General features: G+C 43.4%; 1 protein-coding gene across 2 annotated transcripts in view; it reads left to right on the top strand.

Annotated features, from left to right (window-relative positions):
• The window catches only part of LOC138266015 (C-C chemokine receptor type 5-like), a 91,488-nt gene extending 69,109 nt beyond the window's left edge, over positions 1 to 22,379 (top strand). For both annotated transcript variants that reach the window (XM_069214324.1, XM_069214331.1), the window contains one exon: positions 18,822 to 22,379. In XM_069214324.1, the coding sequence (XP_069070425.1) occupies positions 18,833 to 19,891 (1,059 nt within the window). In that variant the 5' untranslated portion in view covers positions 18,822 to 18,832 and the 3' untranslated portion in view covers positions 19,892 to 22,379. The remainder of the gene's footprint in view (positions 1 to 18,821) is intronic.
• The last annotated feature ends 896 nt before the right edge of the window (positions 22,380 to 23,275 follow it).

Below are 23,275 nucleotides of genomic sequence, written 5' to 3'. Positions count from 1 at the left end.
AGGTAAAACGGGCATTATTGTGCCCCCCCCCCCTTGGTGGAAGGGCCAGTGGAGGCTCGGGGGGGGTCCCCAGAGATCGCGCGTTCTGGGAGGGGCCTGTCATTAAACCGGAGGGGGTGAGTGGTGCCCCCCTCCTGCCCTAAGTTGTTTTTGCTGGCTTTGGCCCCCCTCGTTAGGGCTGGTTGAGGCCCTGGGGGGCCCCCAGTAATCACAGTCCCCGAGGGGCCTGTCTATAAAAGAGAGGAGGTGCATGTCGCCCTCCTCTGAACCCAGAGTATAAGGGAGGCCCCCGTTTTGCGCATAGGGGCGCCGGGGGGCCCATTGTTCACCTTCTAGGCACTGGAGGTGCCTTCATCCAACCAGGTACTGTTTAAAGGACCAATATACAGTAGTTGCAATCCAAAGTTCTTTCTACAGACTTTTGTTTGATTCATATATTACCTACCTGCGTTTGATGTTTTTACATATGTGTATGCAAATGTTCCTTTTATGGACATGCTTGCTAATATGTTTTTCTAACTTGCCATATGTTTTCTAATGTTCCTACTATGGGCATTTTATGATATTCTTATGACAAGTGCTGTGATGTAATAACGTATTTTCCTGACTACTGCTTATGTTGCAGAATACTGAGTAACCTGTGTGTTATGTATGACCACTGCTAGGTTGCAGAGTAACTAATGTGTAACGTTCTGACAACTGCTAAGGCAGCAGGATAGTACTGATATGTGATGTTTGGTCTGATAATTGCCTTGTGTACAATACAGTATATTTTCATATAATCTGGTGTTGTTTTTCCTTTGTGGTGGGAATATTGCGTCACGTGTGTTGTGTGTGTTGTGCAAACGCTTTACACATTGCCTCTGGGTTAAGCCTGACTGCTCGTGCCAAGCTACCAAGGGGGTGAGCAGGGGTTATCTTGGACGTGTAACTCCCTTGCCCTGACTAGAGTGGGTAAGTTCTGGCTGAGGTGCATACCCTAGCCAACCAGAAACCCCATTTCTAACAACCACTAAGGTGTAAGTGTGCCCATATAGGCCTGCTGTGACAGGCTCAATATATATATGAAAACATCACTGTGCAATGTGCACATACTTGCAAGCTGTGTCTGGCTTAGTATATATATGAAAACACTATTGTGCAAAGGTGCACATACAGGCATGTTCTTTGACGCTCAGTATATATATGAAAACACTATTGTGCAAATGTGCACATGATGGCAAGCTCTGCCAGCATCAGTATGTATGAAATCACCATTGTGCAAGTGTGCACATACTAGTAAGCTATGTCAGGCTCACATGAAAATACCAATGTACAAGTGTGCACATCCTGGTAAGCTTTGCCAGACTAAGTATATATATGACAACACCATTGTGTAAATGTGCACATGCTGGCAAGCTGTGCCAAGCCCAGTATGTATGAAACCACTATTGTGAAAGTGTGCGCATACTGGTAGGCGCCACTTCCTAACATATGTAGGAAGGGGGTGCACACTTTCACACTGCACTTACAGTGGGAAAGCATCCAGTGCCCTAAGGCCACACAAAAAGGATCAGTAAAACCTCAGGGAAGTTGAGGAAACTCACGTGGGGGTTTTCCCTTACCAGGGCATGGGACACACTTGTGTAGATGCCCTGCCAACCACTTGCTCTGCCCTCTAGGGGGTGTTCTAGGGGTACTCAGTGTTGACAAAGGATTGCACCTCCACAGGCCTGCACTATAAGGCCTATTACATGTTGGCCATGCTACTTTGGTGGGTGACACACTGAGTGCAGCATCTCACTAGTGGCCAGTGCCATTCTTGTCCTGCGTATGTGGTGTACCTTTTTATAGGGCACTCCTGGGTACAGCACCTCAACCAATCATGTAAGCGCCCCTTCCTGGCATGAGTAGGAATGGTGTGTGCACTTTCCCGCTGCAGTACAGTGGGAAAGTGCCCAGAGTCCAAGGCCATGCAAGGAGAGTCAGCAGAAACTGGAAGGAAAAAGCAAAACATTTCAGTAAAATTCCCTAAGGGCCATGTCCAACACCAATTATCACAGGGACCAACTCAGTGATCAAGGACAGTTATTGACACTCTATGCTCTCCCAACATTATATCATTTGGGGGTCATGTCATTTCTCCAAACATTTCCTGGAAATTCATGAAACCTCCACATTATAACAGATGGGTTGGTTGGTGATACTGGCTTTGGGTGTAAATTCACAATTTTAGAAATCTTCAGTATAAAAGCCTGTGCACAAATAAAACTAGATAAACTTGTTAGTTTCCTTGATCTCACAATCGGTTCTGACCATACAGTGTCTAAAACACTTTGGGCCGATTTATCAATTTTTCATGCATCACAGAGTAGCGAAACACCTTGCTGCACTGCGATGTGTGAAAGGGAGAGTGTAGGAATGCACCATATTTAACATTATATGGTGCATTCGTGTTCTCTCCTTGTGCTAGCATACAATGTGCTGCCTTGCACCAATGCAGGCACCCTTGTGCCATTTAGAAAGAGGAAACAATGAGGAGAAATGAAGATACCTCTCCACGCTGCGCCTCTGGTGGAAAGACACAATTCTCACCCATGCCTAGGTCTACCACTGTTGGTGTATCTGGGAAAGCATCAGAACACATGGATGGATGCGAGAGAACACCCACACTCTACCATGTAACACCCATACCTGTAGTGTAATTCAAGACAGTGACTTGCGTTGCCTTGTGCTACACCACATTTGCCAAGCCACACAGGGTGACGCAAGGTGGCTTTGCGTGGCTCAGTAAATCTGAATCTAGGGTTTGCGTCTTCTTGTGTGGCACAAGGGCGACCCAAAACATTCATAACTTTGGCCTTAATTGGATTGCCTTTGTTACTAACACACTATACTTCAACCTCTGCAAAAGGTGCGCATTCCCGTTGTTTACTGAACATCATAAAACATTAATAGTTATTCTCTACTTGCGAACGTGATGTGACTTTGTGAACATCAAGTTATTTACCACAGGGGTCTATGTCAAACTTCAGCACTGACCAAACGCCCCTGGAGCCCCACGCTGTAAAGAGTTGGGTGGTAGTGGGTGGCACTATTTAATGCTTGCTTCTGCCACATATTCTGAATGTCTGAATATGTACTGAGCCGCCAAAAGGAGGACCAGGCTGGCCAATGGGATGAGCAAGTTTAACTGTGTGAGGAGCAGAGAACCCAAATGGCAGACACCTCCTCCCACCCAACAGCATCACTAGTTAATGCTTTCTTTCCTGGGGCATTCTAATTCAGATATATGCGGCCAGTGAGGTGAGCAGGCAGGACAGCAGGAGAAGCAGCTTAGCCGCGGAAAGAGTCGGCGAAGCCGCATAGTGCGCACACCCACGCTGAAGAGGTGACACTCTTTAATGCTTGGAGCAATATGAGGAGAGGTGTATGGAGGGTGACTCCACAGTGTTCACCAAATGCATGGGGAGGATCAGCACACTGTAGCAACATAAATGGAGGAAGAGAAGAGGGCACTCAAATCCAAGCCTGAAAGGCTCTGCACTGAAAGGAGCTTCACAGTGGCCCAACATCGGAGGGTTCATGGTGGCTCTGAAGAGGCCAGAGCGTCGCTGCTGGTTGATGATGTGCCCATTTATGCGAGGATTCACCATAGTGCAAAAAGACTGTGCGAAAGTGGTGCTGCCGCAGTAAGGGACTGCTTTTACACCATCACCAAAGCTGTAGTGTAAAGTTAAGGATACAATGTAAACATCCGTGAAATGCTGCAGACTTGTTTGGCACGCCACCCAAACCATGTCTAACTCATAAAAAAGCAGGAAAGCCAAAGGCTGAGGGAAGCTGATCCAAAGCCTGCTCTCTCCATATAGTTAATTTTGTTTATTTTGAAAAGGTGATGATATGAGCTCTCACAACAAAAAATGCTAAAGCTATTTGTAGCCAGACCTAATAATGGATAGGGTTGAGAGAAATTGATGAATCTGTGTTTTCCACTGTTGCGAAAAGAGGAAGTAAAGTCGACTTTTTACTATTGCTAACCACAAATATAACCAAAAGAGGAAGAGGCGATTTTGTTACCATGGAACAACACAATTAGCCCTTTTTGACTCACAATGAATATAAATATGTTTTGGAAGACAGTGTCCGTTTTAGAAAATTATATGTACTTCTCATTGGTAGGGACCGAGCCATAGCTCAGCATCTCCACATTTCTAGTAGAATTATGCGCGTTTAATGTAACTTTTTCTCCACCTGACTCTCCTAATAAAAGGTGCATTACCCAAGCAAGTTGTTCTAGCCAAGAACGGCCCCATAACATTTAACAGTTTCTCTGAGAATTTGTATTATTCCTTGAGAACTCGAAGCATTCAGTGGTTTCATTGATGACTCAATAAAATTGCAGGCAACTGTGACTCGAGAGAAGACTGTATTTCTGCCTTGTTGTGGCTCCTGTTTCGTCGCATTTCTTTAGATCTCCTTTCTAATCCCACCAGCTACAAGGAACCAGAATATTACATATTGCATCACAACAACGGAACGAGAACTAGGACATGCCACAACTACCACACCAGCCAAAACATATCTCCTTAGAAACACATCCTACTGTTGTTTATCCTAAAACAAACTTTTGTTGCTGCTTGCCATAAACCACCAGATTAACCCCCAAGCACTACTCATGGTATTATATTCCTTTGAGGTATTTTTTCGCTGAGGCCATGTGCTTTGGAAAGGATATAAAGTAGACTATATGATTGTGGAATGAGGATAACTCAATATTTGCAAGTGAGACAATGCATTTCTTTCAACAACTATACTATGATTTTTAAGCACAACCAAATATGTGCACAGTAAAAGCTTTGGGGTGGGAAACTGCTAGCTGAAGCAAGCAAGGCCATTGTTCTAAGTCATTGACACAGCGGATCAATTTCAAATTCATTTAAAGATATAAAAAATTATGTGAATCCTTGTTTTATCCGGGCCTCTATGAATTCTTCCTTCGCTCAATTTGAAAAATTTGGGAGGCTTTTCCACATGCCAGGAGAAAGGCTGCCACTTTCCACGCCAGCGTGAGAGGCAAGACATCAATTTGAAATTATTTTTCTCTCTTTTATTCTTAGACTTAAACGCTGCAGAGGAGAAGAAAGACATTGTTTTTATCAAGTCCAGGTTGCCCATTTCGTAGTAAAACACTAAAAAAGTCACAACCTATTGCTCTACCCATAAAATACCTTCTAAATCATCTCTGACCTTTTAGATCGGTAGTAGTTCAAGTAGCCTTTACATGGGGTCTTTTGATCCCTTTTCTTAAAGACTGCCTTTTGATCCACATATCCTTCTATATCAGTAGACATCATGGGATGAGGAGTTTCTCCCCAGATCTAAAAATGCACGAGTAGTCTCCACTCCTCAATGACATAAGAAATGTGTTTGTCCACAGTACTATATCCTCCGTGGTTGCCATGCTGGATGAGTTCATTAGTGGCTTGTATGCCTTATTTCAGTCCTTAATATTTTGGACCTTTCAGTAGTCAAGATATCATCAACCATTCCATTCTACAGTGCAGACTCCATGGAATCAAGGATTTAGCTTTGGACTGAATCTCATGCCCTTTGAAAGTCAGAACTCTGACACTCTCCCTCTTTCTATTTCCATTAGCATCCATCCCTCTAACTCGCAGGGTTATTTAGTCAGCCTGCATTCAGGAAAACTGAGCTGATCAAATAGCCCATCTGTGGATGATTCACATGTCATTTCTAAAGCTCTCTCTTACCTACATTCCAAGGAATGGGAAAACATGCTGACAACGTACGGCAACAATGCATCAACAAATTCCAGCCCCATTACAAATGAATTAAAGAACCGCACTGGCCACAAAAGCCACTTTGGAAAACAATGCTTAGAATTTGCATAGATCAGTGGAAGCAATGAATTTCCAGGCAAATAAAATGGATTTACAGATCAGGCTCCTGAATACAATACCAATGTATGTAGCTGGAATTGATGAAAAGATTGCCAACTTAAACAACCTAATCAAAAGAGCACAAGTGGACGCACAGGCCCAAGATCAGGTGTGCAACTGACAACTTATCTACATTATCAGAGACTATGTTAAAGCTACTTGATGAACTCAAAGATGTGGTCAGCAGGGAGCCCAGCAAAGATACAGAATACCTGCAAGAAGGAAGTGATGGCATTCTTGGAAACCAGTTAGGGCAGAGAGCGGTTATAAACCAGCCAGGGCACAGAGATATTATAACTGATGCAACTATAAATGAGGCTGGGGCATGGCATCTAGAAAACTCCAGGGATAACCCCAATTAACACAATTGCCAAAGTGTGATTACCAATGGAACTAGCCCCGGGGATACACCCGCCTAGACCCCAAGTACCTGGGAACCTGTCAGGGAATGCAATGGGAGGGGAGCCTAAACATAAGAGAGCAAAACAAAAGGAAGGGTCACAATAAAAACAGACCACAACTTGGCAGCTCACCTAAATTTTCCCTCAAGGAAAAGCTCATCTTTCTCTGTACAGGATCAAGATCAAGACGAACCAATCAGGGTCCCTGCGGTGGTCCTGGCAGATATGGGTCCATCTCTGGTGACCAATGATGCATTCACCCATCAAGGCCAAAACTGCACAAGCAACAGCCTCACAGGAAATTACGGAGTCAGTAGCAACTGGCAAAGTGGATCTCCAGCAACCGTCGACAGCTCAGGGAATAACGTCCTCTGGATTACATACTTGCTCTAAGGGGCCTCACCCTACCCTTAGCTTCGAACTCAGCAACAAGAATGAGATATCTCCATATGCTTAGGACCTGAGAGGGATTTTACCCAACTTGCAAGTGCAATTCCCGCATCACAAGAGAATCAGTAGAAGTTTAATCAATAATGACGCTAAATACTTTGCAGGGATGCTACGAAAAGAGCTGCAGCACTGGGCTGAGGCTAATGACATTATTCCACCAAATCAACCTGACTTCACAAGGAATACAGGGACTTCAGTTAACACGTCACTCTCCCTGTTAACTGACAAGCAATGTCCTACAGCCAGCCAGTTTATCTGGGCTTCACCGACTACAAATCTGCATTTGATAGATTCTATAGGGGGAAGCTGTGGCAGAACCTGGACAACCAAATCATCCGGGATGTCCTGTTGAGGGCGCTCATGCTTCTGCATACAAACTATACAAGGCCTCAAGCAGGGCTGCATCCTTGCTTCTACAATATTTAACCTATTCCTTTTAGATCTCTCCTTGTCTCTAAATGCAGTTAATTCCATTTCCCTAAATTATAGGGCATTTGGCTTTTGAATCTGCTGTATGTGAACAACCTTGTCCTGATTAGTAGAACCAAGGTCAGCTTCCGGCACCTTCTTGATGTTACCTTGGCCTACTCTATTAGGAATGGTCTGACAATCAACAGAAACATGACAAAAATCATAGCAATCAAAGGCTCTTGAAATCAAAAGCCCATGTGGTTCCTGGACAAAGAAAAACTAGGGCTAGTAAAAACGTATCTTGGTGTTCACTTCAATGAAAATAGGAGAGTTGGCGAACAGATTGAAGAAATCAAGAGAAAGGGCCCTGGCTTTCAGCCTTGGGTCACTTTCTAGAAAATTGAAAGGATCATCATTCATGCCAATTCTGCAGGTGTCCAAAGCAAAGCTTCTTTCATCACTGACCTACAGAGGTGAGGCACGGGACAGTGCAAGAGTAGACAAAGAGCTACTCAAGGTATACAGGTCAATCTTCCAGCTACCTTCCTATTTATTGCCTGCGCAGATCAGGCTGGAGTTTGGAATCATTAAACAGTCACTGGTGGGGCGAGGCCACACACCATGGCCGTGTGGACCTAATCCACCCGAACTCCGCCGCATACATCAGAAAAATGGAGGCTGTAGGAGCTTATGCATGTATAAAGTGCCTGTAACGCTGGTCAGAACAGCTTGAGTACTCCTGGGACTCAGCACTTAAGAGGGTTAGGTTCCTATTTCACTACACATGGACTGGAGCAGAGAGGGGCTTTTCTCAGAGTAGGCCACAGTCACCATTTCCTACATCTATGAGGAGGAGCAATGAGTGTGAGTGAGGCAGGGCAACTGGAACCAAGGGACCATCTCACCTGCAGGCAAGAGGAGAAGAGACTTGTTAAGAGGCAAGGCAGAATGCCCCACTATAGAGAAATCCAGAGGGGTGGCATCAAAAGGGCAGAGGGGGATGCCTGACTCTAAGATGACATCTGCCGGGACAGTGGAGAGGGCATCGTGACAGTTAGAAGTGCCAGAGGCGAATTACCACCTTGAAAGTACCAGTGGAACACATCGACAGCCCCCACAACTCACTCATATCTCCTCAAGCTCAGAACTAGGGGGGTCTGGTGTCCCATCTGTTTGTAGGGCCCCTTGCCTAACCCAGGGGAAGGCGTTTCTGAGTGGCGACTGACAGAGGGAGAGAGCTAACAACATCAGGGGCCCAATAATCTTTTGACTGCAGGAACAGTATTGATCAATGCACGTTTGATGAAAGGGGGTCTCTGAGGAGCCTTGGGGAAAGATGTGAGGTCCGGAACATACGGAGGACATATGAACCCCCAGGCGAGGCTGTACCCCCTTGACATAGTGCTACTGTGACCTATGAAAGCACTGTTGAATTCAGTCCTTGGCAGAGCACTATACCTAAATATCTGGCAGGACAAGGGTAAAGTGTGTACAAGCTTTGATGTTCACACCCAGTCATAAACTGATCAGCTATGGTTCTATATCCCACCCAAAAACAGCAGCACAATAGAGTTTCTAGCTACTTCCAACCTGCAGAAGCCAGGGAGTCACATCCACTGCCACCATAAAGGGATACTATGACGTTGACGAAGGAAAATCTCTTGGCCTGATAACAAGAGTTTAAGAAAGAACTGACGGAGGAGTTAAAGGTGGACATGGATAGTTCTCTGGAGACCCTTCACTCCGACCTTACTACCAGACTCACAATGGTGAGGCAAGAAGTAGATACAGTAGGAGAGTGCACAATGGACTTGGAAACAAAATGCCAGGCAATGGAGCAGGCATTGAGAAAATGGGAGACTCTTCTAACCAGATTCGAGATCATATACAAATTGGCCTCTTAAAATGTGAAGATCTGGAAAACCGCTCGAGGAGGGACAACGTCCGCCTCTGGAATTTAGAGGAGGGAGAGGAAGGGCCAGACTTAGAGGCTTTCATCCTGGGGCTTTTGACCGAAATCTTAGGAGACTCTCAAGCACAAATCAAAATAGAGAGAGTACACATGATGGGGCCTGCAATGCTGGGGTAGGGACCTAGCGATGTCTTGGTGAAACTACATTTGTTTAAAGTGAAAGAGGCAATACTCTAAGCAGCCGGGAAAACAGAGGCAATCTCCTTCCAGAGGGTTACCTGTTCGCTTTACCAAGACTAGCGCCCGCCACATTAGCTAGAAGACTCCAATTCCGACTGGTAACAGACGAACTACACAAGATCAAGGTGAAATATAGATAAACCTTTCCTTTGGGCTAGCTTTCTCCGATCTGAACAAACCACCTAATTTTACAGACGTGGGAGAGGCAGAGACTCTTCTGGGCCTCTCGCTACCAAAAGATGCCCATCGAGGAGGAACCAGTGGTACCAACCTTATGAAATCCACTACCAACGGAGACAGAAGTACATGGCAGATCCCACAACGTAATAAAAACTAGGGCAGAAGAGAAAACCGCGAGGCTTCAGACATCCCTAGGTGAACTAATGGCAATCAAGCTTTTAGGGCTTACAGGTGCTATCCCCCCCACCTTTTTCTTTTTGAGGTGCCGCATGAGATGGGAGACGGGGGAGGATTTCTGGACAGTGGGGAGGTAGTAAAATTTGCAACACATTGGAGCCTCGAGCAATTTTGGAAGGGGTCTTGACCTATTTGCAATGGCTCACCTTATTGTTACTCCCACGCCTTACATATCTGATTACATGTTAAGAAGGCGAAGGCGGGAACTGACCGGACCACCAGTGATGTTATATTGTTATGACATAGTATGACAACTTATAGGATTTCAGTTCCTGAATGTTCTAGTTTGTAAATTTTCTTGTTCACCATGAGTATTCCCTTTGGAGAATCTGTGAAATAAAACCACAGGAGTTCCTATCAGAAGTTGTTAGTGGGAAGAGAGGGAGGAGGGAAGATCTGGGGGGTAGAGAGGAGAGATTATGAGGCACAACCAAATGGGATGACTTAACATGGTGTTAGTCACTCTGACATGGAATGTGAGAAGTCGTAATTCCCCGGCTAAAAGACAGAAGGTCTGGAAATACCTCTTGGATGCGAAATACAATGTAGTAGCTTTACAAGAAACCCATCTTAAACGCAGTGAAGACCACAGACTTAGGCACAAGTGATATCCTACTGTATATAAGTCTTCACATATTACTAAACATGATGGGGTGGCGCTGCTTTTCCATTCCTCCACTGCCTTTCAACCCTCTGCTTTCAAATCAGAAAAGGAGGGTAGATTTTTAATGTTAAACTGTGTGATAGCTGGCCGCACATGCACGTTTGCTACAATTCATGCCCCTAATATGGCTCAAAGAGTTGTCATGTGGTCTTGCCTTCAACAGCTGGGGGAATTCGCAGAGGGAGACATCATCCTCTTGGGGGATTTTAATTTAACCTGGAACCCGACTATTGATAGATTCCATCCAACACATACACTTACACAAACCTTGAGCTTCCCGACACCCTTGAAAACCTTATTTCAAGAAATAGGGTTGATTGATACCTGGAGATACATACACCCAGAGAAAAGGGATTATACCTATTTCTCTCACTCTCACAGTACTTACTCCCACCTAGATTATATATTTATCAGTCAATCCCTCATTCCTACTATTTTAGTATCAAACTGCCACTCTATAGTAATTTCTGATCATGCCCCAGTAGTGCTTAATTTGGATTGGAATCTGGGAGCTTCTAAACAACATAGATGGTTCTTCCAACTACCCTTACACGAGAAAGGTTGCTCTTTGATTACCTACATAAATGTATTAGGGAGTTTTTAGCTTTGAATGATCCCCGAGATTCTAATAGCGCAAATATTTGGGATGCATTTAAGGTTGCTACTAGGGAGAAATGTATTTCTCGGGGGTCTGCTCTCTCTGAGCAGAAGACTCGGAATGCCTTACACTAGAAAAGGAGCTAAAATGAGCAGACCCCTCCTTCCAGGCCCGAAGAAAAGTCACGGGTATTAGGGGGAAATGACATGCACTTAACACTAATAGAGCCGAAATCACTATACTACACCTCAAACATGTGACAGATACGCAGGTTAATAAGGTTGGAACACGGCTGGCAAGGAAACTGACGGTTAAGCAAGAAAAAAGCTATATCTGACATATTAACTTAGGAAATGGGGCGATAGCACAGGCTGAACATGAAAAGGTGAATGCTTTTCGAGACTTATATCAAGGTCAGTAGACAGCAGATAAACTGCAGGAGTCTGAACAGCTAAAACACTTAGATGGGATTAGCCTTCCGCAAGTGACTCAGGAACAAAATGAGACTTTAAGTGAACCTATTGATGAAGATGAGGTGTGGTGAGCAATAGCCTCCCTTAAACTTTATAAGTCGCCCCTACCAGATGGCTTAACAGCCCAATTCTATAAAATGTTTAATTTGGAACTAATACCACACTTAACTAGGCTGCTTAATCATGTAGCTACAGAACCAGGAGTCACACGGTCTATGTGTGAAACTTTTATATTGATCATCCCTAAACCTGGGAAAGACCCGCATTACTGCTCCTTTTACAGACCCATAGCACTGATAAATCCAGATGCACACGCCTACACTAAAATACTGGCCACCGTTTAGAGGGAATCCTACCGGATCTGATACATCCAGATCAGTCTGGTTTCATAAAAGGGAGACAAACGCATGATAATCCACGGAGGGTAACTCACTTAATTGAAAAAGCCACTAAGAAATGCATATCTGCAGTGTTAGTCACATTAGATGAAGAGAAGGCATTCGACAGGGTGAATTGGTCCTTTCTATTTCACACCATGTGAGACCTTGGTATCAGTGAGAGATTTATCACTATGGTGAGAGCAAATTACACTGCTCCAGTTGCCAGAGTCCTGGTGAATGGAGTGGGTTCTGAAACGTTTGACCTGGGGAGCGGGACACGCCAGGGCTGCCCACTCTCCCCTCTCCTGTATGCGCTGAGTATAGAACCTCCAGCTGCGCAGGTGCAACGGGAGGGGAGATCAAGGGTATACCCTTCGACTTGGCAAATCATAAGATCTTTCTTTTTTCGGATGATGTTCTATTGACCTTATAATCCCCACCAACCCACCAACCTCACTCCTAGCTCTACAGTGTGATCTCGCCCAATTTGATAGGGTGATGGGATATTGGGTTAATCTGACCAAGTCATATATCCTCAATCTGACTCTGTCCTCTAATGAGATGGAGCACCTGGTGCTTGGCTCTTCATTTCAATGGGAAAAGAGAGAACTAACATATCTATGCATCAAACTTACTCCACAAATTTCTGACTTATTTAAAGCCAACTATCCCCCGTTGCTCCAACAACTTAAGATAGATCTAAAAAGACGGGCTCCACTTTACTTGACTTGGTTAGGGCACATTCAGGCAATGAAGATGACGGTCCTGTCTAGATTTCTCTCTCTCTTTCAGGAGCTCCCTATCCCGATAGAAGCCAGTTTCTTCACCACACTTCCATCCCTCCTACTCAAATATATTTGGCAAAAGGGGAGAGCCCAACTCCCATAGAGAGTGCTCATACTGCTTAGACTGGCGGGTGGTCTGGCTCTTCCTAACTCTTCCCTGTATTAAAAGGCAGCACAAATGAGGGCAATCTCAGTGAGGGTCCTTGCTTGAACAGGGGGTAACCTGACTGTCAACCAAAGACCCCATTTCTAACATTGGTGATCAGCGGGTGGGATTTGGACTTGTATTTGTACTTGACATACAGTGATTAAGTGTACACTACTGTTTTGATCTCAGACCACTACGTGACCACATACTACTTGTTTGGTGATCTTTCATTTTTCTCTTTGGGACTCCTTTTTGTTCTACTTCCATGATTTTGCTGATCCCTAGACTGATTCTTTTTACTTCATTGGAAACTTGTTTTCTGCCGTTGGAACTTTGCACTTGTTGCCATCATGTCTCAATCTGGAGATGCAACAGCTGGAGCTGTGTTTGAATTAGGAAAACTGAAGATGTACTCAGTTGCTCAATTGAAACAGTTCTGTGAAGATCTTGCCTGTCCCGTTCAGAGCTCCGCCAGGAAGGGGGAGCTGCAAGAGGCATTGAGGGCCTGGGTGAAAGTCAAGGAAGCTGGGGGGCACACAGAAGATATGGATCGGGAAGTGCAGAGTCTAAACAGTGGTGTAGTAGAGGTACCTCTTACATCTGGGGGGAGGGTCCTTGCTTGAAGAGGGGGTAACCTGACTGTCAACCAAAGACCCCATTTCTAACACATTCTAACGAATGTAATCATTTTTGATCGCTGGCAATTTGAGGTGAAATCATATTACTAAAACTGACCAATGCACCAGATAGAAACGGCAACACAACACTAATTTGAATTAGTAAAAGCATGCTGTCTGCATGTGTTAGTACTGACTTAGGGATGTTATCCAATCTTGAGAGAACGATTTTTTACGTGCTGCTGAAGGTGGACCACATCAACAACCTAAAAAGTAAGATAGCATGGATGTGACAGTGAAGACCTGTGTAAGTATTTTTTTAGTTTAATTTGTACAAACATAGTACCTTGGTTGCCCAATTTCTCTGTAAGCCAAGGTTTGTTTTAAAGGGCTCTAATTAAATGCAGTACTGTGGTGTCTAAGTCGTTTAGTTCTTCTCAAAGTAGGGTATGGTCTAGGCAGTCAAATACCACACAGATATATAAATGCTACGCAATGATTTTGTGCACCTTGTTTCACACTAACAGGAATGCAAAAATTCAAAAAAACAGTGACTACTATTGGGTAATATACCAAAAAACACTTTCCTAATTTGGCACTTCAGGTGCCACCACCTTGGCTCAATGGTTAGACCCATAAATTGGCAGGCTCGTCTTACCTTCTTTCTCTGATTTGGGAGGTCCTGAATTCAATTCTGGGAATTTCTGCCTAATTTTCATTTTTTTTCTAATTTATTTGAGTTCAGGTTGCCTCTTTTTTGCTCCCGTTTCTGATTTAACCTCCCTCCCGAAAGATTTCTTAAGCCTGATCTTCCTAGGGAAGTAAGTTTCTCACAACGAGCACCTATTCTTTTTTATCAACATTAAGACTTTTTAAATATATATACCTATTCACCTATTCTTTTTGTCATCATTGGGACTTTTGAAATTTACACTATTTCTCCACCCTCTATAGATTTCCTTGTTTATATTCCATCCACCTTTTGATTAGCCAGTGGCCTCACTAACTGAGGCATACTGGCATTTATTGAGCTTACATCTCTGGCTATAGCTTTCAGCAGAAAGTACGCTATTTGTACCCCCTCATTATTTACTCCTAAAGTTTCTAGGATAGCCTGTAAGGTTTCTTGCATTAAACGGAGCATGTCCATCATGAGCATAGAATATGCTGATGATCACGCTGGATTTCCAGGTTCCTGATGGTGTTCATATCATTGAGATTGTACCAGCCATCAGCTTTTTTCTGCCCCGGTGCTGACCTTCCTTAATATTCCAAATATATGTCTGTTATTTTTAGGGGAGTTTTAACTCTTTCATTCCCCACCGTCTGCTCTCCTTCCTTTAACAAAGACAAGTGTGGGTTTGGGCACTCCAAAAATAGTTGGAGAGTTCCACTTTACCCATTGTGGTAATAAGATGATGTTGAAAAACGTGTTCTTCCTTCATGTGCAGGGGGGGCAATATTTAAAGACACATTTTCCTTTAGTTTGTAATGCCTGCCTACAAAATTCCTAATTGAGGCAGCCATATCTGCACTTGTGAAATTGAATTGTGAGGAAATGTCCTCACTTGGTAGATGGAATAATATAGGGCCTGGGCTGAGACAAAGAAACCATCTGGTGGGTGGAGAACTGCAGCAGCAGAGGCCAGAACAGGAAGGGGTGGGCTGGCCATACTGGTCTTCAAAGGAGGAAAGACAGTTGGCACAGAAACCAGACCTCCCCTATTTCCTGCTCCCCCAGTCAGATGGGAGTCCCAGTAACTGAATTAGCAGAGGGACTGGAAGGGAATGTTAGGAAAAGTTAGCCACACTAGTAGGTTGGGTTAGCCAGACCGTAAGTTCTAATAGAGATATTCCCTATTTTAAATTTTAAAGAACAGTGCTTTCTGCGACAAGAGTATGCCATACTTTTGGAGGAAGATGTCATACCTGAGGGTGGCACCCTGCATCCCATTGGCAAGCCCCCTCCCCGCTTGTCACCCCAGAAGTATGGATAAAAATGGGAGAGCTTCCCAGCAACTCAGATCCCTGCCTGGAAACTACAAGAAGAAGAAGGACTGCCCTGATCGACCTTTGGACTGAATGAGAGAGGACTGCACTCTTCAGGGCTGCACCTGCTGCACACATTGGTCTTTAGCCAAAAAGGACTTTAACTTTCTTTGAAAGTGGAAGGAGAAGACCCCCTGTAAGCGACAGGTACAAAAGAGCTTCAAGAAGTCACAAACATCAACTCGACCAAGATGATCCCAACTGAACAACGTCTAGTGGACTTTTAAGAATTTGACCAGGAGTATTATGGGAATTGTAGTCCCCAATCTCCAAGAGGCAGATCAGAGCTTCTGGATCCTTGGCTGGTGTTATGGACCCTCAAAGCCTCAAAATAAACATCTGGAGAAGAAGGACTGCCCTGCCCTGCTGGATCCTTGGACTGCACAAGAGAAGACTGCACTCATAAGAATTGCACCTGCTGCACTCACAAGGCTTCACAACAAAAGGACGGTCTTTCTTGAAGGATAAGGAGTGGACTCCCTGATCAGCAACAGGTAGAAAAGTGCTGGAAGGGCTACCTGCAACAACAACCACAAGCACAACTCCAGCTGACAAGCTTCACCTGGATTTTACTTGGATTGACCAGGTGCATTGTGGGAGTTGTAGACCCAGACCCCAAGAAGCAACCCAGAGCCTCTTAACCCTTGGCCACATCAAGAAACACTTCTGGAAGTAAGTGTAAAAGTTTTACATTGCGGGCGACCTGAACTCTTGACTTTGTCCTGGACCAGCGCAACCTTTTTAACCCTTTGAACACTATTTGCTTCTAAGCACTAGTTTTACTTTTAATCTTTATAAATTAAGATCTCTGGTTCCCTATGTTGGATGTTTGTAGTTTTGGTGTCAGTCTGTTCATAAAAATATAAGTTATGTTTTTATAAATTGTTGTATGGATCTTATTTTGTTTTGTGTCTTACTTATTTAATGTTTTGGTGTTATTAAATGCTTTACACACCTGTCTCCTAAATTAAGCCTGACTGCTCATGAGCCAAGCTATCAAGGGTTGAGCAAGGGTTAATTTATTGAGACCTTGACTGGGTCTTTTGTGTGATTGTGGCCTTATTACTAGCTGTAGGCACCTACCTGCACTTACTAATAAACCACTTTCCAACAACCCCAGGTCTCTTTGTACTAGTAGGCATCTTACTCGCAGACACATAAAGAATACATGCTGAAAAGATGATGTTTAAAAGCCTGGGCTTCCTGGGATTGTGCTTTTGTAATGGACTAAAAGTGAGATCACGCACTCACTATCATTAAGCTTTACAAATTAAATAGCATTCACTAAACAGATAGCAGCACTTGCCTCACAGTGGTGAAGCGCAGAACAAAGGAAAGCTGGAACAGGTTCGACCTGATGGGCAGGCAGCCTGAAGGAGACAGACTTGAGCCAGGATCAGCCAAGACTAGTCTTCGAGTTTGAGGTCTGTAGTTGATGGGAGGTTGGTGGGAGGTCGATACAAAGACCTCAACCACTACTGGTACCACTCTGGGTTGAAACAACACGGCGAGTTACTCCTTGTACTTAGAACATAATGAATGGCTGTGGGTTAAGTAGAATACACACAGAGACATAGGATAAAAACAAGCTGCAGCCAATGACTGGCGGCAGGTGGGCATGGGCAGTTGTGAGCACACCCACTCGCCTAACCGAGGAAAGAGAAGGAGGAGGATTGCAGGCATAGGCAAAGGGGGATCAACACATTCTTTGGGAGAAGGGGCAATAGATACAGTCCCCAAATCTGACTCTCTAAATATTAACAATACATTTCACCACTGCAAAAGTAACAAGCACTGGCAATGCCTATAGGACTGTCTTTGGTGCAAAGTGTTAGGTTATGCCAGTGCTTTTTTCTTTGACTAACATTTGTCAGGAACAACAAAAAACATTCAAAGATGGCAATCTGCATGGACAGCATGTGGATGGAAGGAGCGACATCTTGCACTTTTTTTGTTACAGAATAGTGAAACCAGTTAACAATGGTTGCTAGTGCATGTCACCACATGCGCTGGTGTGCATTTTGAACTTGTTTCTGGTAAAGTATAAAAATCAGGTAACGTATAAAAATAATTTCAAAGATGCCCATTCATGTCCAACCATGTGAAATCATGTGCATGCACAGGCAGCCATCTTTGGTGAATATGCCCATTCGAAGTTAAGCACCCCATGTATTAGGTGTGACATGCTGCAAGCAGCAGCAAGAGCCTGCTAGCAGTTTCTTGGGAGCTGCTACGACTTCATAAATAATAAAACATTTAAAACAATGTTAAAAAGGATAACGTTTTGTAAAAAAAAAACAAGGACACATTGCAAAACCAAACTCTTGCATTGAATGGAAACTCTTTCAAGATAAATGCCATCACTCACTATGAAAGGAGATAAAAGACCAATGGATGAAGACGGCTGTCGGAAAGCCCTTTTGAATGTACATATATCCATATTTTAAAATTCTTTTTTTTTTTTAAGATCTGGGCGGGGGCCTGTGGTCATCCTTAAACACCATACCCGGGAATAGAACTCACTGACATTTGCTGGGGTGACACCTTGTTCCACTGCACATCTTCCAGCTATAATCCCATATATTGGGAGACAGCCTTGCCCTCTCTTTGTTCAGCTTGACTACCCTACATAGTGTTACTCTATAGTTACTCTATTGCGTTGTTGGATTTGCTTCTCACCTGGCGGACCGAGTGTCTGATGTTCTCTTTTGTACTTTTTTTGAAAATGTGTGCTTTATTTCTGATATTCTCTATAAACTGTATCAGGAGTGTGGCATCAATGAATAACAATAAAGAATTGATGCAAAAGAAAAAAATAAAGGTATGGCTCATGCCATCCCTCATAAGGAGTGTGTAGTAACATCTCCCTCTGTGATGTGCAAACAAATGATATTACAGGTGATGTCAGAAGAGAGCTCAACAGAGCTTGGAGCACAGGCCATCAATGAAAATGTATGATCACCCACAATATTTAAGTTATGGTTATTCACATGTCCATATGGGCAACACAATTTTAAAGTGTGAAGTCAACAATAAAACTCCTATTGTATCTTCCCAAATGTGTGTTTTGAGCCCTGCACTCCTATGATTTTTTCATAGAAATTATTAATATTGTAGTCTTGACTGTTGGCTTACAGTGCATGAGGTAAATCAAATTTCACTGCTTAAAAGGATACCATTATTTTATTAAACTATCTCAAGAGATGTAAAAATTATGGTTACGAGGTTGACACAGTAATGTTTGGTCTAAGAGTTCTGCTTGAAAGTATGATCCACTCTGAAGCCGTTCATATCATTGAAGCTCTCACTGATAGTTCCCTGTCTTTATTTCCAGGTCTTTTCAAGATGAGCTCAACAACAGAAGCAGAACCTGACATGCCGGTGTCTACAGAATATAACTATGACTATGCAGAGCCATGTCAAAAAGGCGATGTGAAAAAATTTGCAGCACAGTTTCTACCAGTTGTCTACTCTCTTGTGTTTCTGTTTGGCTTTTTTGGTAACGCTCTAGTAATCCTGGTTCTGATAAAATACAAGCGGCTCAAAAGCATGACTGATATATATCTTCTGAACCTGGCGATTTCAGACTTGCTCTTCGTTATGTCATTACCATTTTGGGCACATTATGCTAAAGACCAGTGGGTGTTTGGCAATGGGTTTTGCAAACTTCTCTCCGGCATCTACTTTGTTGGGTTCTACAGTGGCTTGTTGTTTATAATTCTTCTTACATTAGACAGATACCTAGCAATAGTACATGCCGTGCTTGCTTTCAGAGCCCGGACCGTATCATATGGTATAATCACAAGCGTGTTCACCTGGGTTGTGGCTCTGCTCGCATCGCTTCCAGGATTCGTCTTTTACAAAGCTCAAAAGGAAAATGAAACCACCACCTGCAGCCCTCATTACCCACTGCACAATGTGAAGACGTGGAAACTCGTTGTGACATTTAAGATGAATATCCTGGGTCTCTTACTTCCCATGGCCATGATGATATTCTGCTACACAAGGATACTCAAAACTCTATCGAAATGCAAGAACGAGAAGAAGCAGAAAGCAGTCAAGCTGATCTTCATCATAATGATTATGTTCTTCCTGTTCTGGACGCCCTACAATATAGTTCTTGTCTTGTTCACATTTCAGGACTCCCAAGCTTTGAATACCTGTGAGATAAGCAAGACGCTAGACCGGGCAGTGCAATGGACAGAATCAATTGCTTTTATTCACTGCTGTCTGAATCCTGTCATCTATGCCTTTGTAGGGGAAAAGTTCAGAAAATATCTCATGAAACTGATGCCAAAATGGGCAATGTGTCCTTACTGCCCAGTGTCTGATAGAGAGAGACTGGAGCGGCAAAGTTCTGTATACACGCCTTCCACCGAGCAGGACACCTCAGCCATCATGTAGACTTAATCCACCGCTATCTTGGCCAACAGGTTCATGGACTTCAGCTACAGATGGGTGTTGATATTCCAGTAATTACATATGTGTTGTGCTGTCAGACACATTCTCCTTGCTAAAAAGTATCAAAGCAAAAGCCTTCTTATGCTGTTTTATGAAGACAAATTCCCAGCTGTATGTCCAAATGGAAACGACCCAACAAAGCTTTGATTTTCAGAACTGCAAAATACAGAGTAATAGAAAAAATACTGTGGGTCATGGAGCACCACAAAGTATAGGAGTACAGGCTAAAGATTGTGGATTAAGGATTGGGAGGATGAGACAACATACCCCTGATGGTTTTATACAATTTGAGCCACAGTCCTTAGCTCTAAGCCGTGTACTTTGTTGTGTTGTTTAAAATGTTTATAATCTGTTGGTTTAAATAAAGCACACATCAGAACGTTATATGACAAATAACATTCGTCCTTAAAAAAATAAATGTTCTGTGCTGGATCATTCTGGGCACGCAGTGACTAATGACCATAAGAACTTGATATATAACAATATAAATTCCCGAAAACGCAAAGCTGTAAAGGACAAGCCCAGTCAGGCCGAGCACTCTTTCTTGTTTCACATATTGATTCCTGAGGTTTTGAACTGTTCACCGGCATTGTAACTTGAAAAAGTGCAAGGGCACGTACCCTGAGCGCTCAGAACTCTGCATTGACCAGATGATGGAAACCGAAACGAGAATGGGATTGGCGTTAGCACAGAAGGTAACAGTGTCTGGATAGAAATGACGCCCTGTGTCTTCCCAAGTGCTCTTCAAAAATATCTCCTTACTGGCCTATCTTACATCATAAACCTGCGTGCCATCTGACTCTTTTGAAATCCTTTCTACATATATTGAAAAGATCCGCAGCAGAGCTACCTGTAAGAGAATGCAAAACTTTGAAAACAAGAAAACTGTAATCGTTTTCTAAACTTTTTAGTTCCGAGATACTGTCTCCACCACCGTCAGTTTGTATTTTGCAATTGTGCAAAGAGTTAGCTGAAACATGATTGCTGCCTCTGGCCTTGGATGTGCCCAAACTCGTTGTCCACCATTTATTTGGCAAAGCTGGTGCCTTCCATGGACGCAATGCTCGCATAGAAATATGTGGTTGCAATTCTGAGCTTCCTGCTCGAGTGTAAATAAATATAACATAAAAGCACTCGACATTTATAATGTCCCAGGTATTCAAAGTCTAAAAATGACAAATCATTACGTTTGCCCAGGGACTGAAGTAGAACATGGGATTCAAAGAAAACACACGCAAGCCATGCAACCATTCATTGTGAAGGGAAACACCGCTAAAAACTCCAATAACAAACGATAAGTCAGGAATTCTGTCTTTGTTGTTATTTTTCATAATAAACAGATAGGATCTATGGCAACTGACATAACCTTTTCTACTGAACTATTCAAGCCTGTGACCTTTGTCACTGGATTATTGGTGCAACCAGCTCATGTCTACTACATCGATCCTTAGCTTTCTCCCGAGACAGCTGTTGTCAGAGTTTGTCACAGGGCGAAACCAGAGGGGGAAAGCATCATCAAACCCTTACCTACTACAGTAATCTCTGAGAATCCTTGTAGCACAATACCGGTCAGCAGACTTTAACCTAGTTTAATATTAACCCACCCTCAGAGGCTTATCTGTTTTAACTTATGATTTTAACAAATAAATAAATCAGATCTATGTTTTTGTACATTTGCATAATGAAAAAATTAAATCTATGGCCCCTGACATAACACTTTTTTAAATCGAACAATACTTTAGCTGTTATCATTGAACAATTCTGGTCCACTGTATTCTGCATCAACTATACCACAAGGCACTATACTGTTATACAGTCATAAAATCACATATATGTACCAAATTACAGTTGGGAAATGTATACAACCCTTCTTAAAAGGCATAACAAGCAAGGATTTTCAAAGTGCACCATAAAGGTTTGTAAAAATGGGTACCCAACATAGAAACCCATGCCTACTATGTGAGATTCCATGTAAAGAAAACATACCTTTTACCATGCTTTACCGTTATGCAATGACAAGCTGTCCTTAAAGGCCTATTGGCTTTCACATTTGCTTTCGCAATACACAAATCAGACCTACTACCTTTTTTGTATTTTTTCATCTCATAATAAACAGATCAGTATAGGCTTGGTCATTCCTTAGCATAAGCAACTAAGGGCCAATTTTACAATAAAGTGGCGCAGTGTGGTGCTGCGCCAAAATCAGCTGTGCCACGCTGCGTCACTTTAGGAACGCATGGATGTGCCATATTAACAGGACTACAAGGCATCCTGTGTTTCCCCCTGCTCTGGTGCTAAAGTTGTTGCTGAGTGCCAACTCAACCACCCTTGCGCCATGCTGCAAGGAGGGCTGTGTTGTGGGGGAGATTGTTTTTGTGCACAAAACAACCTTAAATGGCATTTCTCCTCATTGCGCCATGCTAACACAACCCCTGGGGTGGCCTTAGTTTTTGGCGCTGCCTCAGATTTATGAAATCTCGTAACTCTGGGGCAGCGTCAAAAGGCAATGGGTGCTGCTGTGGAATGCCCACAGCAACACCCATTGCACACCCCTGCCATGCAAAGTGCTGTGTGTGAAGGGGCCGTATTTACAAGGTGGCGTTAAGCCACAAGAAGTCACTTAATGCCACCTTGTAAATACGGTGGAGCGCACAGCACCACCGGAGCGACACAATAGGCTGTTAGTCCTGCTCTATTGCACATAACACTCCCAGCAAGGCAGATAGCACCACACAATCACTATTTATCAGTGGAAGTAAACAACTTCAGCCCAATTAAGGAAATCATCTTGTGAGCTGATCCAAAACCCCTTTCTCAGTAGTGCTTCCTAACGCTAGTATGTTATTGATAACATAAAGCCAGCTAGGATTAGCTATCAATTCCGACTTAAAAAGAAGCAAAGCTACATTTTAGTATCTTTTTCAGTCTGAAGGAATTAACAATTGAGGAACAAATCTCCATCTTGTGGATGTTTGGAAATTAGGATAATAATAAAATCAACTGTTGGAATTAGTAAAAGGCAGTGGTATTTTCCAAATACTAATTTGCAATATTGTTAGTGCTTAATTTGTAAATAAAAATGTGCCGGTGCCCAAAGCTCTCCTCTGAAACACGCAGGTTCTGCAATTAAGGGGCATATTTATACTCCGTTTGCGCCGAATTAGCGTCGTTTTTTTCGACGCAAATTCGGCGCAAAACTAACGCCATATTTATACTTTGGCGCTAGACGCGTCTAGCGCCAAAGTATGAGTAAAGAGCGTCATTTTTTAGCGTGCCCCCAGGGACCCCCCCTGCCACCCTTGCCCACCCCAGGAGGACACCCAAGGA

This window comes from Pleurodeles waltl, chromosome 2_1 (assembly GCF_031143425.1).
Source record: "Pleurodeles waltl isolate 20211129_DDA chromosome 2_1, aPleWal1.hap1.20221129, whole genome shotgun sequence".
NCBI classification, from domain to species: Eukaryota; Metazoa; Chordata; class Amphibia; order Caudata; family Salamandridae; genus Pleurodeles; species Pleurodeles waltl.
The sequence above is the reverse complement of the archived record's forward strand: the minus strand, read 5'-3'. Positions and strand labels throughout refer to the sequence as shown.